General features: G+C 48.1%; 1 protein-coding gene across 1 annotated transcript; it reads left to right on the top strand.

Annotated features, from left to right (window-relative positions):
• The first annotated feature begins 366 nt into the window (after positions 1–366).
• LOC122394570 (serine proteinase stubble-like) lies at positions 367–10358 on the top strand. Its single transcript, XM_043391547.1, has 6 exons — positions 367–1775; positions 3932–6080; positions 7601–8061; positions 8391–8522; positions 9383–9541; positions 9572–10358. Exons 1-6 carry the CDS (start codon positions 1719–1721, stop codon positions 9584–9586), a joined length of 2973 nt encoding a protein of 990 aa, XP_043247482.1. The 5' UTR covers positions 367–1718; the 3' UTR covers positions 9587–10358.
• Positions 10359–23376: the final 13018 nt, after the last annotated feature.

Raw genomic sequence — 23376 nt, 5'->3', positions numbered from 1 at the left:
TCTCTCTCTCTCTCTCTCTCTCTCTCTCTCTCTCTCTCTCTCTCTCTCTCTCTCTCTCTCTCTCTCTCTCTCTCTCTCTCTCTCTCTCTCTCTCTCTCTCTCTCTCTCTCTCTCTCTCTCTCTCTCTCTCTCTCTCTCTCTCTCTCTCTCTCTCTCTCTCTCTCTCTCTCTCTCTCTCTCTCTCTCTCTCTCTCTCTCTCTCTCTCTCTCTCTCTCTCTCTCTCTCTCTCTCTCTCTCTCTCTCTCTCTCTCTCTCTCTCTCTCTCTCTCTCTCTCTCTCTCTCTCTCTCTCTCTCTCTCTCTCTCTCTCTCTCTCTCTCTCTCTCTCTCTCTCTCTCTCTCTCTCTCTCTCTCTCTCTCTCTCTCTCTCTCTCTCTCTCTCTGTAACTGGTTACTTTTTCCTCCTCATATTTAACTACCTTTTATCCTTTCCCATCCTCCTGCAGCCGTCCACCTGGATTGTTTCACCAGAGTCAGGTCAGGCTGCACGACTGAGCTGAGAGCTTCTCACTGTTTGATGGTACATACCTTATGATACCGAGTTCACTGCCCCGGTTCCTGTGACCTGTACCGTTGGGTGACCTCGTGTGACCCGCGGGGCCGTCAGACCAGCCCTAATAACGCCATGTCAGGCCTCGTTACGACCCATCGGCCGTAGTCGTGCATGACAAAGCTGGATAGCTGAGCTAATATACGGGGTGCCTGGGAGCGAAGCAGTGCTTCACTGTGAGCGGAGCGGGCCGGTCGGCTCGGCCGGCGCTTCGCTACGGACGAGGGCAGTCGGCGAGGAACAGCGAGGGAAGAAGTGTGTACCTGGTGTCTGCCGATAGACGAAGAGAGTCTCCCTGGCGCCTACGAAAGTCGTTTGACCGTCTATCCACGCTTCTGTGTTGACGTCTACCGAGAAACGCAGCTCGTCAGTAGACATTACACACATCCAGTGGCGAGTGTACTGTGTAGTGTCGGTGTTGCGTCGTCCACAGTGAGGTCGCCTGGTGTTGTGTTGGCTCAGTCGTGGTGTAACGCAGTGGCTGTTCGAGTGGAGTCCAGTGGCCAACAGCAGTGTCCGCTCCTGTGCGTCACCTGCTCGTCACACAAACAGTTGCGTGCGCGTCCGTCACGCCCGTGACTTCGAGCATTCCCATCACACCAGCCACCTGTCTATAATAACAAAATAATCTCTGATCTCCCATCCACGAGCCAATCAGAACGCACGCTCTCAGGAAGCGGGTCGCTGTCCCGCAGCCGTATCCACACGCATACGAGTCGATTTATTCACGGTGACGACAGGGGCCGGCGGCTGGGAACTCTCCCCGGGACTCAGCTGGGCCAGGTTGAGGGCGGTGCGGCGGCGCTTCCTGCGTCCCACAGTGACCGCCGTGGCCGGCCAGCCAGGCCGCTGCACTTTCACCGTCTCTCCCGGTCGAGCGCTGTCTCCACTGGCCGGCAGAATACTCGCGGAACTAGCGGCGCGAGCGGCGCGCGAGCCGACGTGCGAGCGCGAGTGGGGTGCGAGAGGTGCGCGTTTTGCTAGTCAGAGTGGATCGAAACTTTGTGGCAAATTACGAGATTTCCTTATGCTAAAAGCGTCATTTAGCTGCAGTTTGAATGCGTTGATCAGGATGAGACGGGTGCAGTGAAGTCAAAACGTCTACCGCAATCCGTTTTTTGTGGTCAGACAGTACGTGTGGCGCGCGGTCCGCGGTGGTTAGACAGTGATGGAGCCACTGACGGTGATCAGGAGGGCTGCTGCAGTCGCCACTCTTCTGACACTGGTAAGTTGGAGGAATACATTTGCTTATTGTAACTGTTTTATGCTAGCAATAATGCACTGGATCGTTTGTAATTCAGTTTTTTTTTTTTAATTGCACTGAATGGACAACTTTCATTAGTTATCAATTATGATCTTTATCGAGAACCAGTTCTGAGAAAAGTTTGTTGATGTTTGTTGCAGCCTGGTGTACCTTAAGCGTGGCAAAGTTGGCAGAGAACGTGGTTTATAAGTTTTTTTTTACATCACTGGCCATTATCCTCAAGTCCGCTCTTTCATCCATTGCCCTTACTCCACTGATCCACTCCGACTCTAATTGTTTATTTTACTGTTATTCACGATAAAAGTGTCTTTCCTTGCAACAATGATGAATGAGAATAACTCAGAGCTACCGTCTAGCTGGATCCTGCATGTCCGCTGCAGGAGCTATGCACATAATCACACAATCATAAACAGAGGCATCAAAACGCAAACAAAGACTGCCCTCTGATAGACCGCAGCCCTGACCTGGGACGGTGCCGCTGTTTTTCCTTAGCCTGGTCGCCAGGGAACGGCCTTTGTATCGTATTGCCACGCTCTTTTGCATCATGGCTTCTTTGCTGGCCGTTCTCGTTTTTATTTGCCATGCCGGTGATGAACTACCCCAGCTTTTGCACTGAAAAACCTCACCGCTGCCCCGAATCTGTGTGGTATTTCGTTGGTTTGCCATTTCTGTAATGTGCAGAGGAGTTGCCAAGAATCTAGAGCAATGTGATTGATCTCCTACAATGCGGTGATCATCCAGGCCACTGTTGAGTTTTTGCACAAGATTATTTGATGGAATACGACATACGAGGCAGCTTGTTTTTATAACGAGAAGAAAAACGCCATTGGGGCACATTGCTATTTTGTGGTTGACCTGGTATCCGAGTGCTGGAGCAATTATGTAGTGTAGCAACAGTGTCTTTTTCCGTGGAAACGCTATCGCCACGACTAAATTCTCATTGGTCTGATTGTACTCTTTCATATCCTATTGGCTGTCATCATATATTCTTCCTCTTTCCATATTCTGTCTGATTCTCATCACACACTTCCGGCCCTGTTTCTTTTCGTGTTTTTTTTTCCTGCCGTTTCCTTTCCATCCCTTGACCAGCGTCATTCTCATACCGTGATTGAGTTACGTGTCGTCACAGCTCGTGGCGCGTGAGATCTCGTTTTTGTCACGACTTCGTGGAAACTAGCGCCACCATCGCCGGACCAAACCTTACGCCACTTTTCCGATTAGTCCACAACAGTCACTCTGAAAATCAGCCCAACAATATAGAACGTCATCAACATGGCTAGAACTTACGCATAAGATATGCAGGAGCTTTGTAATTAATATGATCTAAAGTTTTTATTTTTTCAGCTAGAACACTTCTTGACCACCATAACTATATCTCTACATTTTAATTCTGAAACCCATTCACACCCGGACCAATATTATTGCCTCACCCGGATCCTACAAGGACCATATCCTCCTTTCCCAAGCATCCGCTTCAGGACCCTTTCCGGATTCCCAAGAACCCGACCGTTCCGTCCCACCCGGGCATATTTCGGAACTATTCGCGTGACGTAATATTAATGACGCTGCTCTGTGGGCTCATCATTGCTGCAGCGACCGACCCGGAGCCCTGACCGGTGACGTAACATTGTGACGTCACTCATGCGATGTCCAGTCATGCCCGCGGGCAGTTTGGGAGTTTCACAACGGTGGTGGCTAAACACGGGCCAGGTGCACCCTGTACCGATGGTACGGTAAAGGAAGTGTGTGTTTGGGAGAGGGAAAGATTGCGATGGTAGTTGGTAAACGCTGACATGTTTGTTGTGTCTCGTAAGAGACAGGGAGATGTATGACGTCGGGAATAGTCGGACGTCGGAGACAAGCCGGCTTGTTTCCAAATTTATGCGCTTCTTACTGTGCTTGAATATTTTATGTATTTCGGATAAATTGCAGTCTCTCTTTCTCTATCTCCCTCCCTCCCTTTCTCTCTCTCTCTCTCTCTCTCTCTCTCTCTCTCTCTCTCTCTCTCTCTCTCTCTCTCTCTCTCTCTCTCTCTCTCTCTCTCTCTCTCTCTCTCTCTCTCTCTCTCCCTTCTCCATTTCTTGTCACCCATCTCTGACCACTGCCTCTACCCACAGCTCTTCTCGTCCTGCCATTCAAACGACGTCCGTGACCGGGCCATCGACTTCTTCAGCCTGCTGAAGAACCATCTTCTTCCACAACAGCCGACGGAGCCGGACCCCAGTGCCAGCAGCGCTCAGCACACGGAGGTCCGTGGTAACTGTCTTCACGAATACTACGCCGTGCAGCCGGGCGTTCCACTGACACTGACCTCCACCAACTACCCGGGTCCGTACCCGCCCAACGAGTGCAGGAAGCTGGTACTGACGCCGACTGACGCCTACACCTCCGTGGTGATGGTCTGCACAGATGTGGACACGTTCGGGACGGGTGTGCTCGGTCGGGTGACCGGGGACATGCTGGAGTTCCCCGGTGCGGTGGTAAACAGGAAGGTTCATACCGTGTATGGCGTGGATGTGACGCAGTGTGCGGCGGTACCGTTCACCAGGCGCGCGGCGCCCGGACAGGCGCTCAAGATGGGTTTCTTCTCGGACGACTTTGTGCAGCGGCGCGGGTTTTCGTGCCAGGTGTGGGGTGCGGCGGTGCAGAGGCCGCCGCAGGGTCTGGTGGAGTATGAGTCCGGTCCGAGCGGGTCGGAGGGAACGATAGGACCACAGCAACATCAACAACATCAGCAGCAGGGATCGCAGAACAACTTCCAGCCACAGGGAGTACAGCACCAGCAACAGCAGCAGTTTCAGCCCCAGCAGTTCCAGCCGAGTCAGCAGCATCAGTTCCAGCAACAAGAGTTTCAACCTCAGGAACAGTTCCAACAGCCATTCCAGCAGCAGCAGTTCCAACAGCAAGAGTTTCAGGAGCAGTTTCAGCCCCAGCCAGATCAGCAGGAGTTCAAGGAGCAGGCGCAGCGACCTGTCGATACACAGTCCCTTATCACCGGCGGCTTTCAGCAGGTCCTTCCACTGCTTAACATCCCCGGCTACCGTCGTCCGACCCCGGGCGGTGGTAACGCCCCTGCGCCTCCGCGACGTCCCAACATCGGCGCCCTACAGGGACTGGCCAGTCTGTTCGTCCCCTACTCGGCGCCCCGGCAGAGCAGGCCAGCGCGACCACCGTCGAGACTCCGCGGCCCCTCGCGCGGCTCCAGGGGAGGCTCGAGGAACCCGAGGCGCCTGCGGAGGCCGATCCAGAGGGTGGCCCACCACCACCCGGCGGGGTACATCAGGTTCCCGAACGAGAGACGCCGACGCCGCAGGTCGCTCGCAGAACTGCTGAAGGCGAGGATTTTGACGGGAGATTCGGACATACAGAGCATCGCGACATCCACCGAAGGACAGGCGCCGGTGTTGTCGGACGAACCTAGCGACTGGAGTGCTGTGTTTGTCGACGACGACCAGCTCGAGGTCGAGCCCGCTCCTCCCAGTCAGTCCGCTGAGCACATCCCTCCTCACCAGGACTCCGGCGGATTCACTCCTCCGGAGAAGGTGGAGTACATCTTCACACCTATCCGGTTCTCCGCTCCGTTCGATCCGGAGAAGGGGCCGCCAGCCTTCTTCCGGAGGGAGCGCGTCACCAGCAACACCACCGAGTCTCCGCTGAAGGTGGTGCCGTACGTGGTGACGCCTCATCCTGTGGTGCTCCACGCCACTGCTGATGGTGCGCAGGTCATGTCACATCTGCGTCCCCCGCGTCCGAAGCAGTTCCCCACCACGCCACAGCCATGGGGACAGAGGCTGTCACGTCGGCCCGTGGTCACGAGCAAGGCGCCAGGGGTGATCGAACAGTCTCAGACACAGGAAACAACGGCAGAAAATGCTCCAACTTCTCAGTCAGAGGAATCGGGTGCAGATAAATCCACGCAACGTCCCGTGACAGAAGCGACATTAACGACAGAGCGGTCAGTGAATGAAGCGACCCAGACCACCCTCGACAGGATAGACGAGAGCGTCCCGGAGGATGCAAACAATGCAGATGAGTCCAAAGAAGGTTCAAGGAGAGTGGATGTGCCTGATGAAGACGTTACTATTGATGGCCAGAAGGGTAACAGGAAGAAGGGCTCCAGTCAAAAGAGCAAAAATGAACAGAAGAACGTAGACGCAGCTAAGCAGCCGGTGAGAAGGGTGGACACTCCCAGTCCCAAACCTAAACCCAAGCCACAGAGGCCAAAGGAGAAGCAATCTGTTCCTGACGTGGATCGACCAAACGAAGGTGAGACAGTTATACTTACTATCTACAACAGATAGAATTGTTCTTCTGACTGTCGATCAAGTGCTATATGGCTTTTAAGCGTTTAATTACGTGATGCTTTGTCACATACTTTTAAGTTTTTGAGCATTTTATGGTTCCTTTATAGCAGCCTAAAATAGAAAAAGCAATAAACAAAGCACCTGTTATACATGGGAAATGAGAATTATAGGATTATGAAGGGTTCTAAAATTCCACCTTCCGCATTTCACAAGGTTATTTTAGACCTTTTCATCTCATAGCTTAACGTGTCTTTTGTCTTCGCTCGGTCACAAAAACGTTAAAAGCAGTTCCACTGCTGTTGACTCGATGCTATAAATCTGAGACTGTAACCATGCGTCAGAAGTCCTCCAGGGGCTGACCCACGGACTGTGTATTTGTCTCCGCGGCATTTTGGCCGTAAATAGTCGACAGCAGACGCACACCACACACGGTCGGCGCCCTCGCCAGATTTATGGCCAGACTTGTGGCACGGCTGCAGGGGCGTATGTCAAACAGACACCAGCCAACAGAAGTAGAGGGAGCTGGATAGGGGAAAACTCGTGGCTTCTTGGAGGCAGTGGCGGCGCTGATTTTGGACGCTGATTTTTAAAATGAAAATTTTGCGAGTCACGTCTTCCCAAAGAAAAAAAAAATACTTCGTCTAGTTCCAAAAAGTCTATGATTGCATTAACAAAGTGAAGCTAGGCAAATCCTCAGTGTCAGTGAAGGTGTACGTATAGGCTTTGTCGGCTGTCGCAATTTTCCTGGACACTTTGAAGCCTGTCCAATGCTTCCTCGGTTTCGTCGTCCTCTGCTTAAATTTCAAATGATTCTAAAAGCACAGCGTGTCACAAAGTTCGCTCAAAATTCAGCCGGCGCATCAGACGGCGCAAATGTGCCAGTCATAAAGACGGCCGTCGGTTGTTGCCGTTGTAAATAGGCCTCTAAATGCGTCTGGCTGTCATCTATGTTACGTCCAGTACGGGTGAAGGCCGGCACTGAATTCCTCGTGAAACGCTGGCGACAAATGCTGGACAGTAAACGTTGCGTTCGGCGACGGCCAGCCATCTGACGTTGTCCCGACAATGGCGGCGACTGAATGGCGATGGATGACGCCATTTGCATAACAAGTAGATCACTGACCTCATGCCCGGAGGGCGGGGTGTGGACCGAGACTCGTGTTATGCTTCCGACTTCTGAGGCGAGCTATTGTGGGCTTATTTCAGGAGGCCCATGGCCATTTTATGAGATTAAACCGTCTAGATGAGATAACGGTCCACAGCCAATGGCTTGAGACCTCAAGTCATTTCAAATTGTGCTGGCTCCTGAAAGTGTCTGGTGTCTTATTATGTGTTTGATAGTAAAGTGTTAACACCACTCAGTAATATCACTAAATCAAGCAAGCCACGCTGATGAGTGGCAGGTCAGCCCTAGGTCCATCCCACAATGTCACATAGGCGTGCGGCGTGTCTCATTCATCTCTAACCCCCGACCTATTGCAGAGGGCTGCGGCCTGGCCGGGCCGGCCGTTCAGGCCCGCGTGTTTGGAGGAGAGGACGCTCTACCGGGCAGCTACCCGTGGGTCGTCTACCTGGTCTCTGACTCTCCAAAGTCCACCACAAAAACCACCTACTGCACGGGCAGTCTGATCTCCCGCCGCTGGGTACTGACGGCCGCACACTGCGTCGACTACGCTGTCACCACGACCATCAGCATGGGCTACTTGGACGTCTCCAAGGAGACCAACCTGACACTGAAGATGGAGTCGAACGACTACCGTGTGCACCCGTACTGGACCCGTCTGGCCAAGGAGCACGACGTGGCGCTGGTGCGACTGCCACGGGACGTCACGTGGACGGAGCACGTGCGGCCCATCTGTCTGCCGCGCCGCTCCGAGGTCGGAAACACGTTCGTGGAGGCACGTGCCGAAATCTGCGGATGGGGGAAGACATACAATGATCAGGTGAGTAGTGCCGGAGGGATTGGCGAGGTAGCTCACGAGAGACTGCAGATGAGGGATAATATCGATAAGATGGATATTTGTTGGATTTGGCTTTTATATATCAAATTCATTGATTAAAATTTATCGTTTCGTAGAAACATGTTTACTTAGCAGATGTGTCTGCTGCTTTTGTCGACGCTTACAATCGCAAAACGAGATGCAGCAAATGAGTGATGTTGTTCACTTTGGTTCTTTATATTTTTTTCCATGACTTATTATATTGCATCCCTTGACCCTTCGCGTCCCTTCGAACTCATGATGACCGTCTTAGTTTCAATGTGTCCTCGCAGAAGGGCGGCAGTTTCGTGCTGCAGCGGGCCGAGGTCCCCATCAGAAGCAACTGCGACTGCATGGCCTCGTTCCCCATCAACATGACACCGCTGAAGATCTGCTGCCACGGACGCTTCCACTCGCCCTGTCAGGTAACGGTTCACGGTGATCGGAAAATGGACCACGGTGAATGTAAAATATCCAAACCTTGACTGATGGGCGCTAAGCGGAACGAGACAGACACCAACTAGAATTGGGGCGCTTTCAGGAATATGACATTTAGGCCCTCACTCACTTGTGGGAAATGGCGATCAAATATGGCGAAACATCGTTGAAGTTTTTTATCAGCTTACGTCAGCCACTGGTTTCCAATCGTGTAGTGTCCACAGACATGGCTGAATACCAAAACTTCAGTGCTGTGGTATAACGAATTAGGATGACGGATACAATTTGAGACTGATTAGCGCTATTCAGCCAGGTATGCGGGCCGCTTTTTCTTCTGAAGTTCGATGCCCTCTGCTACCTTCCTTTTGTGTGACGAACCCCGCAGAGCGAATGTGTTTGTAGTATCGCTCACCGATCTTTTAGATTCCCGCTCAGTTGAGATCTGTAATGAGCGCGAAGCAGGAACTTGTCAAATTAGAGTCACTTTACTAATGCAGTTATTTGTATTGTAATCCCTTGAGCAGGTTCTGAAAGCGTAATTGCATGCCAATATTTAACATAGTTGTAGCGTGGTTGCGATAGTGGTCGAATGTGACAACATAAAAAGGCCTTTGCAAAACCCGTTCAATTGGTAGCCCTGTCGAACAACACCAAATAGCCCACTGTGTGCCCTGTGTCGACCGCTGACCCCCTGTCTGCCCTCAGGGCGACTCGGGCGGTCGTCCGCTGATCCCCTGTCTGCCCTCAGGGGGACTCGGGCGGTCGTCCCCTGATCCCCTGTCTGCCCTCAAGGCGATTCGGGCGGTGTGTGCCTTGTGCCGTCCGCTGACCCCCTGTCTGCCCTCAGGGCGACTCGGGCGGCCCGCTGCAGCTGCGGAGGCACGGCCGCTACACTCTACTGGGGGTGAGCAGCTTCACCAGCGCCCAGGGCTGCGATGTCGGTATGCCGGCCATCTATACCCGCGTCACGGCCTACCTGGACTGGATCGAGGATAACAGCGGCCTGGTGGTGCCTCTGTAGGATAACAGCGGCCTGGTGGTGTCGCTGTAGGACTATGAAGGTCTGGTAGTGCCGTTCTGAGGACAACAGCGGTCTGTTGGTGCCTCTGTAGGAAAACAGCGGTCTGGCGGTGCCTCTGTAGGAATATGAAGGTCTGATGGTGCCGCTCCGAGGGTACTGCGGACTATTATTGCCACTCTCAAGGTACAGTAACATAGTGGTGCCGCTGTAGGACAAAAAAAAAGGCCTGCTGATGCCGGTACTTATGAGGATGGCAGAGGGAACGGGGTCAATCTTAGCATGATGGGAGTGGAAATATAGGATTAACGAAGGCCTGATAAAAGACTGGTGTAATGTGCAAAAATCTTTTGTTTGTTTTTCGAGCAAAGCACAAGGAAAGAATTTGTCGTCGGATACTGCTCATTTTGTTATTAATTTGGTATTGGGCTACATAAGAGACTTTGTTAGATATATTTTGTATTGTGGAAATGTCGTGTGGTGTCTTTTGTTGTGTTTATCAATCGTTTATATCAACCGTTTCCTCTGTTTTATTGTGGGCGCATCGTTGTATGGTGAGAGCCGTCCATATTGTGAGAGCCGAGATGACGGGACGTTTAGGGTGCTGGTGGCATTGGGTGGCGTTGTTCGCGAGTTTGTTTTTACAAATGCCACTGTTATGTTTTAGTGTTTTGGCTCAATGGACTATGGAGTGAGTAGAGGCTAATGAGGGTGTCAAGTAAATGTGCTGTCAGGTTGATGTGTGCTGCTTCTGAAAGCACTGCGTCGGCTATTGTTTTGCGAAATGCTCAATATACCAGTTCGATAAATGTATTAGTGTCAATGTATTAGTGTCAATTAGCTGGTGTATGAGTGTCAATTTACAGTGCGCTTGAAAAATGTTCTATGTCTTCGAATGTGGAGATATGCCTTATTGTGCCTTTTGGACGAAAGTCATATTGAACACCCTCCAGGACTGGGAAACAAGTAGGTAAACATGACACTGAATCGAAAAAATTGCAAGGAGCCCCTGTATATGCTCCTGAGGTCATCTCAGGTCATAAAAGGTCTTCACCAGGCTTTTGTGAATAACGTTTGCATGCTGGTGCATGCTGGATAAATGAAAATGCCTTGAATGTGCTCAGCTCAACGATGCCGGATGCGCATCGACTGATGTATCGCAACATAACTTTCTCCGATAAGGTCATGACCTAGACCCTAGCTCAGATTTTTAAAATGGCCTTTTAAGGCCAAATTATAGTTCATTCGACGCGTCTCGACGAGAGGAATGCGATTCAGTAATTAGTTCTGCCGGTCAAAGTTTCCTGTCAAAAGTCTTTTTTTTTTTTGCAGAAAAGATTATCCGTTAAAAGTCTATTTTGAGAATGTTTTCTATCTAAGACGAAACCAGAGGTCAAATCAAATCTAAGGAAGTATTTTAAAAGAAACATTAAATGAGCTATCGAATGCGTCTTTTTCGCGGCTCTGTAGCTCTGCTCGTTCCCGAGCTATGCACCGATCTGCCATAAAATGCTAAAATATGCAAAACTTGACATTGGATGAGCTCCTGTGACCTAGCCTTTGATCTGACCGAAACAATGACAGAGGTACCTACTTTCTTCATGATTTGTGGCGCTATTTTGAGTGCGCTATCCCCGGCCCGGTGCGGTTGGCGCCGAGCACCGCCTGGCGCGGTTTTATGACAAAATATTCATTTTTCTAGTACGGCAGAGTAACATGTAAGACCGGTTTCATGGAGCGCCACTAAGGAACAGGCACGTAGCCAGGGTTTTGCTCAGGGAGGGGCCACAGGTCACGGCCTAGTGTCGTGCCCCCTCCAAAAAAGGAAAACTCCTCGGATTTGGTCCATTATGTTTGGGGGTGTGGTGCAGCTGTTCTTATTTATCTTATTTCTTATGTTATTAATTTATTTTTCGTTTTCAGGAGGACCATGGCCTTCGCCCCCCCCCCCCCGCTTGGTTACGTCCCTACTAGGGAACGTCAACTATGGGTGGTTAGCTTTTGCATCTATGCTATGTTCGTAGAGATTTTAGGACTAAAGTACGTATCGCTAAAGTACGTAGGACAAAAGTAGGGGAAAGTGGGGTATGACGGGCATGTTAGTTTTGCGGGTCTGTACCTCTGAAGTCTTTTCTTCGATTGCTTCACCAATTTAGCACAACCATCTTCAGGCATTTTTCTTTCAGTGCCCCTTTGACACCTAAGGTCTAAATCCAATACTTTTCAATTGAGAGTGTTTTTAGCAAGACCCTGCAAAAACCCGTCTTACCCCACCGGGGAGGGTAAGACGGGCACTGATGTTGGGGCAAGACGGGCACAACGTTAGTTTGAACTTCTTTACATATTTACTGCCGAATAATTATGCTAATACATCTTACACATCTGGCTTTTGATCTTACAGTCAATATTGTAAGGTTCGTAGCATCGCACGGCTACTTATAGGCGTAATGGTATTGATCGATGTAATGAAAAAATTAAACAAATTCAAAGCTGTCTATTTAAATAATTTCGATGGAAATGCGTTGCAAATGATGTAGAACAGCGTAAGTTAGCTTAAAATAACAATATCAGATGGTTTGCATTCCTTTCATCATTGTTGCCCGTCTTACCCCATTCGGCTGCCAATAAGGATATCACACCGCCTCCGGGCACCAAATTAAAGGATTCATTCGCCAGCATACACATTTGGATGACACCCTAAGACGAAACTCTCATCAAATTTCCAAAACAAAATATGAAACAGCGAGGTCAGAAAACACTACGAAACACGATAGTTCTGCTTAGAGTGCAAGGCACGTTTTTAGCTTTTCCACAATTTTTCAAAAACTATTTAAGATGCGTACCTCTGCCTTCACCTCACAGCAAAGAACCACACGGCCGATTACCAACCACAACAAGAGGTTGCTAGCGCCAACGGTTTGGGCTAGAGGGCCGGTGCCCGTCTTTCCTACCCCGCCCGTCTTACCCCACTTTCCCCTACGTATGCAAATGTTCGTACGCAAATATACGTACGCGATAAAGTTCGTATGCCAAAAGTACGTACGCAAATGTTCGTACGCAAAAGTACGTATGCAAAAGTACGTAGTGCATAAAGTACGTATGTCAAAAGTACGTACGCAAATGTTCGTACGCAAAAGTACGTATGAAAAAGTACGTAGTGCATAAAGTACGTATGCCAAAAGTACGTACGCAAATGTTCGTACGCAAAAGTACGTATGCAAAAGTACGTAGTGTAAAATGTACGTATGACAAAAGTACGTACGCAAATGTTCGTACGCAAAAGTTCGTATGCAAAAGTACGTAGTGTATAAGTACGTATGCCAAAAGTACGTACGCAAATGTTCGTACGCAAAAGTACGTATACAAAAGTACGTAGTGTATAAACTACGTATGCCAAAAGTACGTACGCAAATATTCGTACGCAAAAGTTCGTATGCAAAAGTACGTAGTGTATAAAGTACGTAAGCTAGAAGTAGGGTATAGTAGTGTAAGTTGAGCCACTTTTTCTTTATTGCTGCTCTGTTGCCATACTACAGGGAACTCATGACAAATTCATATACCAAATAATATAGCTTTGTCCATTTCGCCCATTTACTCATCGAGAAATTTTGCTATGCCTTGTAACAAATGCTCATTAAATAAAGAATAAGAAAGGTATTACATATTGATCAACTTAACCCAAGGGTAGGGTACGTACTTAATACCCTACGTACATTTGCTATACGTACTTTTGTCCGTGACGTACTTTTGTCCACACGTAGGGTAGACCGGGGCAAGTCGCCCCGCTGAGGTAAAACGCCTCACCGATGTTTCTCGGAACTGGCAGGGTTCTGGGGAAAGATTCTCTCTTCTGTTAAGCCGGCCGGGCCCGGGGGGTAATTCCAACCACCGCAGCCCGGGGAGGGGCGTTTTTCGCCCCCCTGTCTAACTCCGTAAATAAGGGAGCTACGCACAGGGGTGAAAAAATGTCTCAGGCTGTCACCGACGGAAGGTCCAGCTGACTCACGCCTAATTTTGACATTTGAGCAGTAGCTAAATGAAGTTTGAGATGCGCTGAGGACCTCAAGGTACGCCCATCATGAAATAATCAATTTTCGACAGTCACAACTCACATCATTGTGCTGCAGTTATTGGAATCACAAACCACTGACACCATAGGCGGCGGAACGGGGGGGGGCACCGGGGCACCGTGCCCCTTGATTTTGGCATTTTAACATTAGCCCTATAGGCGTTGCATGGAAAGAATGGTACCAAAAGTCGGCAGTGCCCCCCCCCCCCCCTTAATTGAAGGTGTTCCGCCGCTACTGACTGACACGTACAGGGTGGGGCAGCATAATCGGGAATGCTTTTTGGGCTCTGGTCATGAGTAGGCATGGCATTATTTTGATAAATTATATCATGGCAATGAAACGCCCAAAAGTTGTGCATCATCTGACATGACTACATCCATGAGCATGCAACTTCCTGGAAAAGAGCAGCAAAATAGTTCGACGGTGCTCCAAGTGCTTAGCGCGCGCCCATAGACACTAATGTTAAACGAGTAAAACAAGAACATTTTGTTTAAAACAATGCCATTCCACGTAAAGGTTGCTGGACAGGTCAACGTGTTATCACGGACGATAAGGATTGTGTGGGGATACTTAGGACAAAAAGTTAACGTAATCGTCGTAAAATAACTCTTAGCAGAGGACATACAAGATGACTCACTTGAATATAAGGAAGAAGCTCTTGAGCATATTAAAAAGAAACAATGTTCAAAACTTCAGCGACCAAAAATCTTATCACCGACTGGAATACGATAAAAAAGAATGGCATGCCATATAGGGGATTGTATCGAGAATATTGCAGCGGTCATGCAAAGTAAACATCCTGTTGAGGTGATGGACCTATGGGTGGTCTTCAAGGGAGGTGCACTTGGTGCACCCTACTTCATCGAGCCCGGATAAAACGAGCACCTCTGGTAAATACATCCACACTCTGGCAGACTCACGTGGAGTCGTCGGAAGAGAGGATCACTGACGGTCCAGATCACGTCTTACGAGGACTCTGTCCGTGCTGGTACTGCAGTGAGGACGACATGTTATTGTGTAGGGCACCTCCACCTGAGATGAACCAAAAACTTCTGGTCCTTCAACTCCGCCGATTTAAATCCGACCAAATTCTTTATATGGAGCGTTTTTTGGTAGAAGTTTAATGAACAACTTATCATCAGTAAAAACGGTCTTCAGTGCAAGGTACGAAGCTGATGGGCGATCATGGACAAGCAGGAGGCTGCACGTGCATGCGCGTGCTTTTGGACCCGCCTTGAGAAGGTCATCGACGCGAAGGGCGGTCAAATAGGATGAGGGATAGGTAAAAGGTGACCGATTGATGGGATGTTGTTAAAATAGTGCTTGGAGCTATATTTTTTAATTCATGACCAAATAATCCCGTTTGATATTTATTCCCGATTATGCTGCCCCACCCTGTAGATAAAAGGAAGAAGCTGTAGAGGAGCGCTGAGTGTATTGTCCATTCAAAGCGGAAGCAAATTTTCGTTCTATTTAATGCATGGCTTGAGGTCGTTTCGACACGAAGAGAAACATCACAAACAAGATTATCATCCACAATTCCATTTAGGTGAATGTTTTCGAGAAAAGGAGATGGAACAACGGTTGATCATAAATCATAATCCTCAAAACACGGGTGGCTCTCGTCGAGTGACGTTAGCATGCTCCTTCTAAAACTTGGTTCGGTTAGAGAGTAGTTGATTAGTATGTAGCACCAACAACCTCAGCTTGTTCGAGACACCAATAGATACCTACGGTTGTTAGGCCCATGGCGAGCGGCGAGGATCGCCGTCCCCTGTCCCTGTTATACGGCCTTGCCTTGCCCACGGTTTATGACGATTCGGCGAAGTCTCAGTCCTATCGTCCCATAACGTCCGAGGCCTGTTTATGGGGCCGGCGATGGCACCCCGAAGATTCTACTGGTCAGTCGAATTTGAAAAGTCTTAGTGATCGAACCTCGTTGTGTCGGTTGTGAGGCCGAGTATTGCGCAGAGGAATTGTGACTAGCGCTACGCATTGGTATAACATCGTAAGTACCTATATCGGGCATTTGTAGTTTTTTTCGGGAATAGAATCACCGTTAACAAATACCCCGCAAATTTAATTTACAATTAGCTGAAAAAACGTAACCTGATTGTTTGATATTACTGAACAAGATAGCACTTTTACTTGTTATCGACCTCAGGAGCAAGGTGGTATTACAAATAACATATGTTCACCGTTAAACACTTTTCCTCTTTATAATGCAAACCTGATTCGAACTTCATCGCATAAACATTAAACATGCGTCGCCTCCGAGATGCGAACTCACGACCCACGGATCCGTAATCCGAGACGCTACCAACTACGCTACATGGGCCCGAGCGGCGCGGCCCGGAGAGATGGGATGTGGCTGGTGGGGTGCAGAGAAATATTTACTCTGTACGCCCTAGAAGATCGGCTTGATTTCGTGCAAAATGGTAGCCATAAGCCAACCAAATGCTTTGACTTACCTGACATGGCATGTTTGCAGTAGACTGAGATTGAGAAAAGACAGATGCAGAGGCACCACTCGCATCATTCGTGGTGTTTGTGTTGGTGTCCGATGTCTGGCTTTTCCCATCTTCAGTGGAGCACAACCACGTGGAACAAAAATTACCAAAAACGCCAACGGCCACAATCAAGCCACACAAACAGGACAAAGAGTCTGCGATCTGCTGCGATCATTCACGTGAGCACGGGTCATTCACCATTTGAATTAATTAGTTGATTTCTTCAGGATGATAAACTTCAAAATGTGACCTACCTACTGGCTACTGCCTACTTGCTAGAAACAGCGTGCATTCTTTAGTTGACTTGGTCTGCTTGCTAGAAAAACGCGAGTCGTTGACAAATAAAACTTATGAGTAGGTATTTTAGCAAATAGCTCAAAAGGCACATGAAAACATTACTTTTGGATTAAACAATCTAAATATGTAACAAATAACTGCTTTTACATGGACTCTTACAGATGGAAAAAATAATTCACAAATTTAGTGACGTCATTTACGTTGTGATAAAATGTGGTGCAACAAATCACTAGCCACTATTTATAAGAATCGCGCCATAATTGTAGCTGACCCATCGAACCCACCGGTATACTCACGACATGGCCGGCCTTTTTCATTGGCCAGCAGGGATGTCGGAAGCTGGTGGACGCGTCTGCTATATTTTTGCGTGGTATGATTTTAACGTGACTTCACATTAGGATATATATTATGCTTTGGAATGAATGTGAATTGTGAGGGATTGCGGACGTGATGACTGTTTATAGCTTTTCGTTGTCAACTATCAATTTGACAAGCCGCCAGCTGTCTCATCAAATGTCATAAGCTGTCACCTGCGTGCGTCGGCGAGTCGGAGCTTTTTTTCACCCCTGGCTACGCAAACAAAAGAGATACCAAACGAAAGGTCCTTACGAGACGATTCTAAAGCACCCAAAATTTTTCACCTCAGGTCAATTTTCAAGGTCAGAGGTCAAGGTCAAAGGCAAAAACCGGCACATGTGTAGTGATCTCAAAGTGAGCGTTCTAGAGGACGGCAGGATGCATAAAACCGGCAGAATTGGGTGTCAAACGAAAGAAGAGAATCATCTGAGAATTCTGAAAATGTGCTCAACATCAAAGGTCAAGGTCCAGGTCATGCTCAAAATTGACCTCAAACTTTGCACTTTTTCGTACATCTTGCGTGTCCACTTCCAAGATGTTTTGAAATGTTTTGAGGCTTATCAGGTCCCTATTTGTGGTTCATCTTACGATAAAGGGCTGCTCAAAGGTCAAGGTCACAGAAGAGAGTCCTTGCTAGAGGCTATTTCACTGATTCAAGTTAGTAATAATAAATAAGACAATTTTGCCATCCGAAGGCTCTAAATAAAGGCTTAGAGGAAAATAGATGCCAGATTCGTGATCAGCGGGTAGGAATCCATCATAAACGACTTTTGATGTGTCAAGGTCAACCAAAGGTCATTCGAGGTCACATGAGGTCAACATAAAACTTATCCTTTTCAAAACAAAATAGATATCATTCGACGCGGCTTGACAAGGCAAATGCGATGGTACCACTGCCGTAGCTCTAGGACCATTTTCGTTGAAGTTATTTGCAAAAAACTAAAACCACAGCTCGGGGTAGTTGACCTGACCTCTGACCTCAGGTCACTAAAACTATTTTTGTATTATTCTCTAGGTCAAACGCTACACAACCGTGCTCGTAATTTGTCTTTATTTCTAAAACTCTATTTTTAGCAGCTATTTGAAGTTCGCGTCTGTGACACCGAAGTTTGCCGTGCAGGGGTCTAGAAAAATCGACTTTGTGACGTCATCAATGGGGCTAGGTCCAAATTTTTTACTTCAGAAGATGTCAAATTGATGGGAAAAACGGTACTGAAAGTTTCGCTTTCCTATCCCTATAAACGTTCGGGAGCTATCGCAAATATTCGCCGGGGGGGGGGCGAAAAACGCCCCCGGGCCCGCGAGGGTTAATCTAGTGTATGGGGCTTCTTGCCTCAGGCCGTGGGGCGTTTTGCCCTGGGGTTGGGGCAAAATGCCCCATTTGCAGTTGCTTCACAAAGCACTTCCTAGCTGGGAGTCCGATCATAAGTGAATGAATTTGAGGGGTGGAATTTAAAGTAAAATGTCCAAAGAACACATTGAGCACAAATTTGGCCTTCCAGGTGGTGTGAGACAAAAGTAGGTACCTATGTAGCAAAATAAATTATCTGGGGCGTCTTGCCCAAGTCTACCCTACTTTATACTCTACCTACGTACATTTGCTATACGTAGGCTTTTGTACGTGACGTACTTTTTTGTCCATACGTACTTTATACCCTACGTCCTTCTGCGATACGTACTTTTGTCCGTGACGTACTTTTGTCCATACGTACTTTATACTGTACGTACTTCTGCGATACGTACTTTTGTCCTTGACGTACTTTTGTCCATACGTACTTTATATTGTACGTACTTCTGCGATACGTACTTTTGTCCCTGACGTACTTTTGTCCATACGTACTTTATACTGTACGTACTTCTGCGATACGTACTTTAATCCTACGTACTTTTGCTTACGTACTTTTGTCCTACGTACTTTAGCGATACGTACTTTTGTCCGTAACCCGTTCGTAGAGCACATGCATGATGCAGCAGTCGAGCGACAAGACTCTCAGCCGCGAGAGGACAGGACACGCGCCTCATAGAGGTCGCGTCTATCGCATAGGGTGCCTCGGACTACAGACGTCTGCTATATGTGTTATAACTTATAACTCAGTTGGGGAAACTACGAGGCGAACGTCAAAAAATGGATTGGTCAATAAATGGACTTTTGATGACCATATATGGGCATAAATGCAGCCCCCGCTACTAAGGGTGAAAAACGGTATAACGAGCCGGTACTTGCGGTATCGCGTCAACTTATTGGAGAGAAAAGGCTTCCATTTTTCACTAGGAATTGGTGTGATTTGATTAAATTCGGCGAATTGACTCGAAAATGGCGATAGGAAAACGGCTTTTCTGCAGGTTCTGGGCGTCACAATCAGCTGGCCATTCAATAAATGGATTGGTTTTATGAAAGAAAACTGTTAAAAAGATTTAATTTAATTACAATAAACAAAAATATTTAATTCTAAAATAATAACTTAACTACCATTAGAAAAACCATAAACAAAATAATAAAAAATGACATTTCTAAATCATGGTACTGCTTACATTTTTTTGGCGCGTGTGTTTCAATCCGCCATATTTGCCAATCACGGTTTGACCTTGCGTTGTAACTCTGCGATTTAGAGCCGCCAATTAATTATGCACCGGGTGAGTGTAGGCCTTGTGTGGTTAAAAAACATCCTTATGCCTTATTTTTTCATTTGAATGCTAAAATTCATTGAAAAGATGAAGTTGTCTGATTTTATGACCATATATGGTCATCGCCCCGCCCACTCCAGACGCTGATTGGCTAATCCAATTTTTGTTTGGCTCCTCGTAGTTTCCCCAACTGAACTGTGCTGCACACTGTAAAAAATATTGACGAGCTATGTGTCAAAACAAGGGTCTCGAAACAGTCACCAGGTTGTCAATGCTTCCGGTACCTACCACTTGACTAGTTACCGCTTAGTTAGCTTACAGGCTGAGAACTATCCAGATCGTTATGATCCGGTATTGTAATGATACCCTAGGTATACCTTTGTTTTGAAGTGCTGAATTAACTATCAAGGTTGTTTGACGTTTGTTTTCGCCTCAATCCGAAACGAGGAAGACCCTTATCAAATTATTAGGTGAAAGCCAGCCTCAGGATGATCAAAATACTAGGGGTAGTTTTGTCATAGTAATCTGTGAAGGGTGATGAACAAGCCGTAGCAATGCACTCGTCACTAAACCAGCCTGAGATTATTCGCCAGGTAGCTGCTGCGTTTCCCTACTTGCTGAATCATGTTTGCAACTTTCCATTTCCAGACACTTTTTACGGCAAATAAATTGTTGGGTTATTTGGAAGGTGAATGACAATTTTATTTCTATAAGTCAATACATTTGTATTTCCGATTGCCCTAAAACTTTTTTTTTAATCGTTTGCGGTAGGTTTTTATTGTTCGCAGTAAAGTTGCGCACCCGTGAATCCTTCACTTAATGCGTTCCCGGCTTCCCGGCGCCAGTTGCGCTGTGCCGTGCCGCGTTCGGTCGGGGGTACGCGCGTCTGTGAAGTGCGAGTGTTTATCACTGGGCAAACCTGTATCGTTTCCATTTGTGCAGTGTCTAGTTATGAAGAATTGCTTGCCGATATATGACCTGCAGTGATCAACGTTCTGATTTAATAACTTGCCATAAGCCATTATTCTCAACCAAATCGCGCAGAGACGTTTGCAAAGTTGTCGAGGGGTGGGGGGGGGGACAAGAGCGATTTTAAATGAATTGCTCTCCATGCAGTGCAATAGGACTTAGGTTTAATTTTTCGAAAGTTGTGGAGCCGCCCCCGGTGTCCGGCCTGGCCAACTCTCTCAAGAACCGACAGCTAACGGAACACTGAAGTTTCACTACGACGATTTCCGCCAAAGTTATGAAGAAAAGGCAAGTGCAAGAAGTACAAAACTTCTCTTGGTAATCAAACTTAGGTTTGGCAAATTCCAAACCCTAAGTCACTACAACTGTGGATATAAGTAAGCTAGTTATTGACGGCCAAGCTCTGGCCAATCTGAGGTTCAGACCATCAAGTTCATGAGGCAGCTGCGGTTTGGGCGGCTCACGGGCTCCACTGCATAGGCTCAGACAGGTACTCTACAAAAAGTCTTCTGTGTTCTTAGGTTCAGATCTATCGATAGGTATGTGCATGCTTCTGATTCGATTGATAACTGTAAACGGGCGCTGGAGGTGAAAGGTTTGCTTGATATACGAAAGGTGCATTGCAAGAAAGCACATTATTTCAGAAATACACTTTCATTTTATCTTGAGCGTTTTTGGAATGGGCCGGATGAATTCGTCATCAAACTGGTAAGGGATTTCGTTTGAAGACCACCGATATTTAATAATATGACTAGGTGTCCAGCATTACGCGCAGCGTAATAAATCAATTTTCATTAAAATCGGCCCAGTAGCGGCCGAGTTATTGCCAGAATAAATGTTGCGTCTCCTCTTGGCCGGCGGTGCTCTGTTCCGGTATTCATTGCCAAAGGTCAGTGACCTGCCGGCTCTGATTTCGCTCACGGTTTGGCAAGCGAAGAAACTGAGCCTAAGGCGCGTGCTCTCTGATCGGCGCCGGCCGCGGCCCAAAATGCTGCAAAGATGCGCCCGCCACGTGCAAACCGGCGAGCGCACCCCCACCAAAATTTAATACGACAAACAGATGCACGCGTCCGACTTGCGTCGAAAATTTCACCCCCGTAGCCCGCACCGTCGCCTCGCAACAGCCCGCCAAGCGTGACTGACGCGTTACATACATACATACGGACATTTTGATTTTTATATATGTAAACTAGATGGACAGCATTACGCGCAGCGTAAAGAGGGACAGCATTACGCGCAGCGTAATAAACCAAGTTTCATAAAAATCGGCCCAGTAGCGGCCGAGTTATGGCCAGAATAAATTTAGCGTCTCCTCCTGGCCGGCGGTGCTCTGTTCCGGTATTCATTGCCAAAGGTCAACGACCTCCGACTCTGTTTTCCCTCATTTTCGCAGCGAACAATCTGAGCCTAAGGCGCGTGCCGTCTGCTCGGCGCCGGCCGCGGCCCAAAATTCCGCAAAGATGCGCCCGCCACGTGCAAACCGCCGCACGCACCCCCTCGAAAAGTTGATACGACAAACAGATGCACGCGTCCGACTTGCGCCCAAAATTTCACCTCCGTAGCCCGCACCGTTCCGGAGCAATAGCCCGCCAAGCGTGACTGACGCGTTACATACATACATACATACATACATACATACGTACAGACGTTTTGATTTATATATATGTAATGGTCTTCAAACGAATTCGCTGGCAAATTCGATGACTGGATTGGGCGGCGTAGGATCTGCTGGTCATCTGACTATGGGTTGATTAGGGCCTAGTTGGGCCCCTAGTTTTGACCTAGTTTGAGCTTCATTCGTTAAGTAGGAACAAGACGATGCTTCTTTTGAACATCGTCACTAAACAAGCCGCCCTCGTTTTGACATTGTTTTTCGTTATTATTGTTACTAGGTACTTTGTTATCATACACAGCATTAACGAGGACCTGCTTCCAAAACAAGGCAGAAACGCTCCAGCTATTTTTGGGACGTGGTAAAAACTAACCGACACCTGGTAACTGTCATCTGACGAACACAAAACAAGCCAGGGGCTCGCAGCGTGTGTCAAAAGTAGGATGCAAAACTAGTCTGTACCCCCGACATTTAGCGTTGAGAATCATTTGACGAGGGGCTAGTCAATATTTTTTACAGCTCGAATGTTTTCCGACGAAGACTAACCAGCCTGAACCATTTTCTGCATACGGGGCGTGACATAGTAAAACCCCCAGCCATTTCGCCTCTAAAAAGCTAAATCCTTTCAGAAAAAAATGATCATGTGCACGGTTACGAGACACAGTGGCTGATAGGGCTGCGGAGTCGATGGATTTTCGGCGACTCCGACTCCGGCTTTCAAAAACCAGCTCCGACTCCGACTCTGACTCCGGGCAGAATTGTCGACTCCGACCGACTCCAACTCCCGACTCCGACTCCGCAGACCTAGCAGGGCTGCGGAGTCGACAGATTTTCGGTGACTCCGACTCCGACTCCGGCTCGGGTTTCTAAAATCGACTCCGACTCCGACTCCGACTCCGGTCACAACTGTCGACTCCGACCGACTCCGACTCCGACTCCGACTCCGACTCCGACTCCGCAGCCCTGGTGGCTGGTACCATTTTTTTTTTAACATTAGGTCAGCCACTGACCTGGGTTAACCCTCGCCGGCCGAGGGGGGGGGGGCGGGTGCCGCCCCCCCCATAGGGTTTTTTCGCGGTAGCTCCAAACACGCTGGCGATAGAGAGCTGAAACTTGGCATACCTGACCTTTGATCCAAGCCGCATCTTTTGACACCAACCGCATTTTTGGGTCAGGTCAGGTCACTGACCTATGACGTCATAAGTGAACCTCTGCACGGTCTTCAGATGTCGCAACTTAGCAACGCCCTCACTGCCAGAGGAGATGTCACAGGGAAATGAAACTTGCAGGATCTAGTATCCATTATGAGTCCCACAACTTGTATATCTCGGATTTTTCCTAAAGGTCATATGAGGTCAGGTCATTTTCGTGACCTCACCATTA

The sequence above is a fragment of the Amphibalanus amphitrite genome, unplaced genomic scaffold (assembly GCF_019059575.1).
Source record: "Amphibalanus amphitrite isolate SeventyFive unplaced genomic scaffold, NRLGWU_Aamphi_draft 000599F_arrow, whole genome shotgun sequence".
Classification (NCBI taxonomy): domain Eukaryota; kingdom Metazoa; phylum Arthropoda; class Thecostraca; order Balanomorpha; family Balanidae; genus Amphibalanus; species Amphibalanus amphitrite.
The sequence above is the reverse complement of the archived record's forward strand: the minus strand, read 5'-3'. Positions and strand labels throughout refer to the sequence as shown.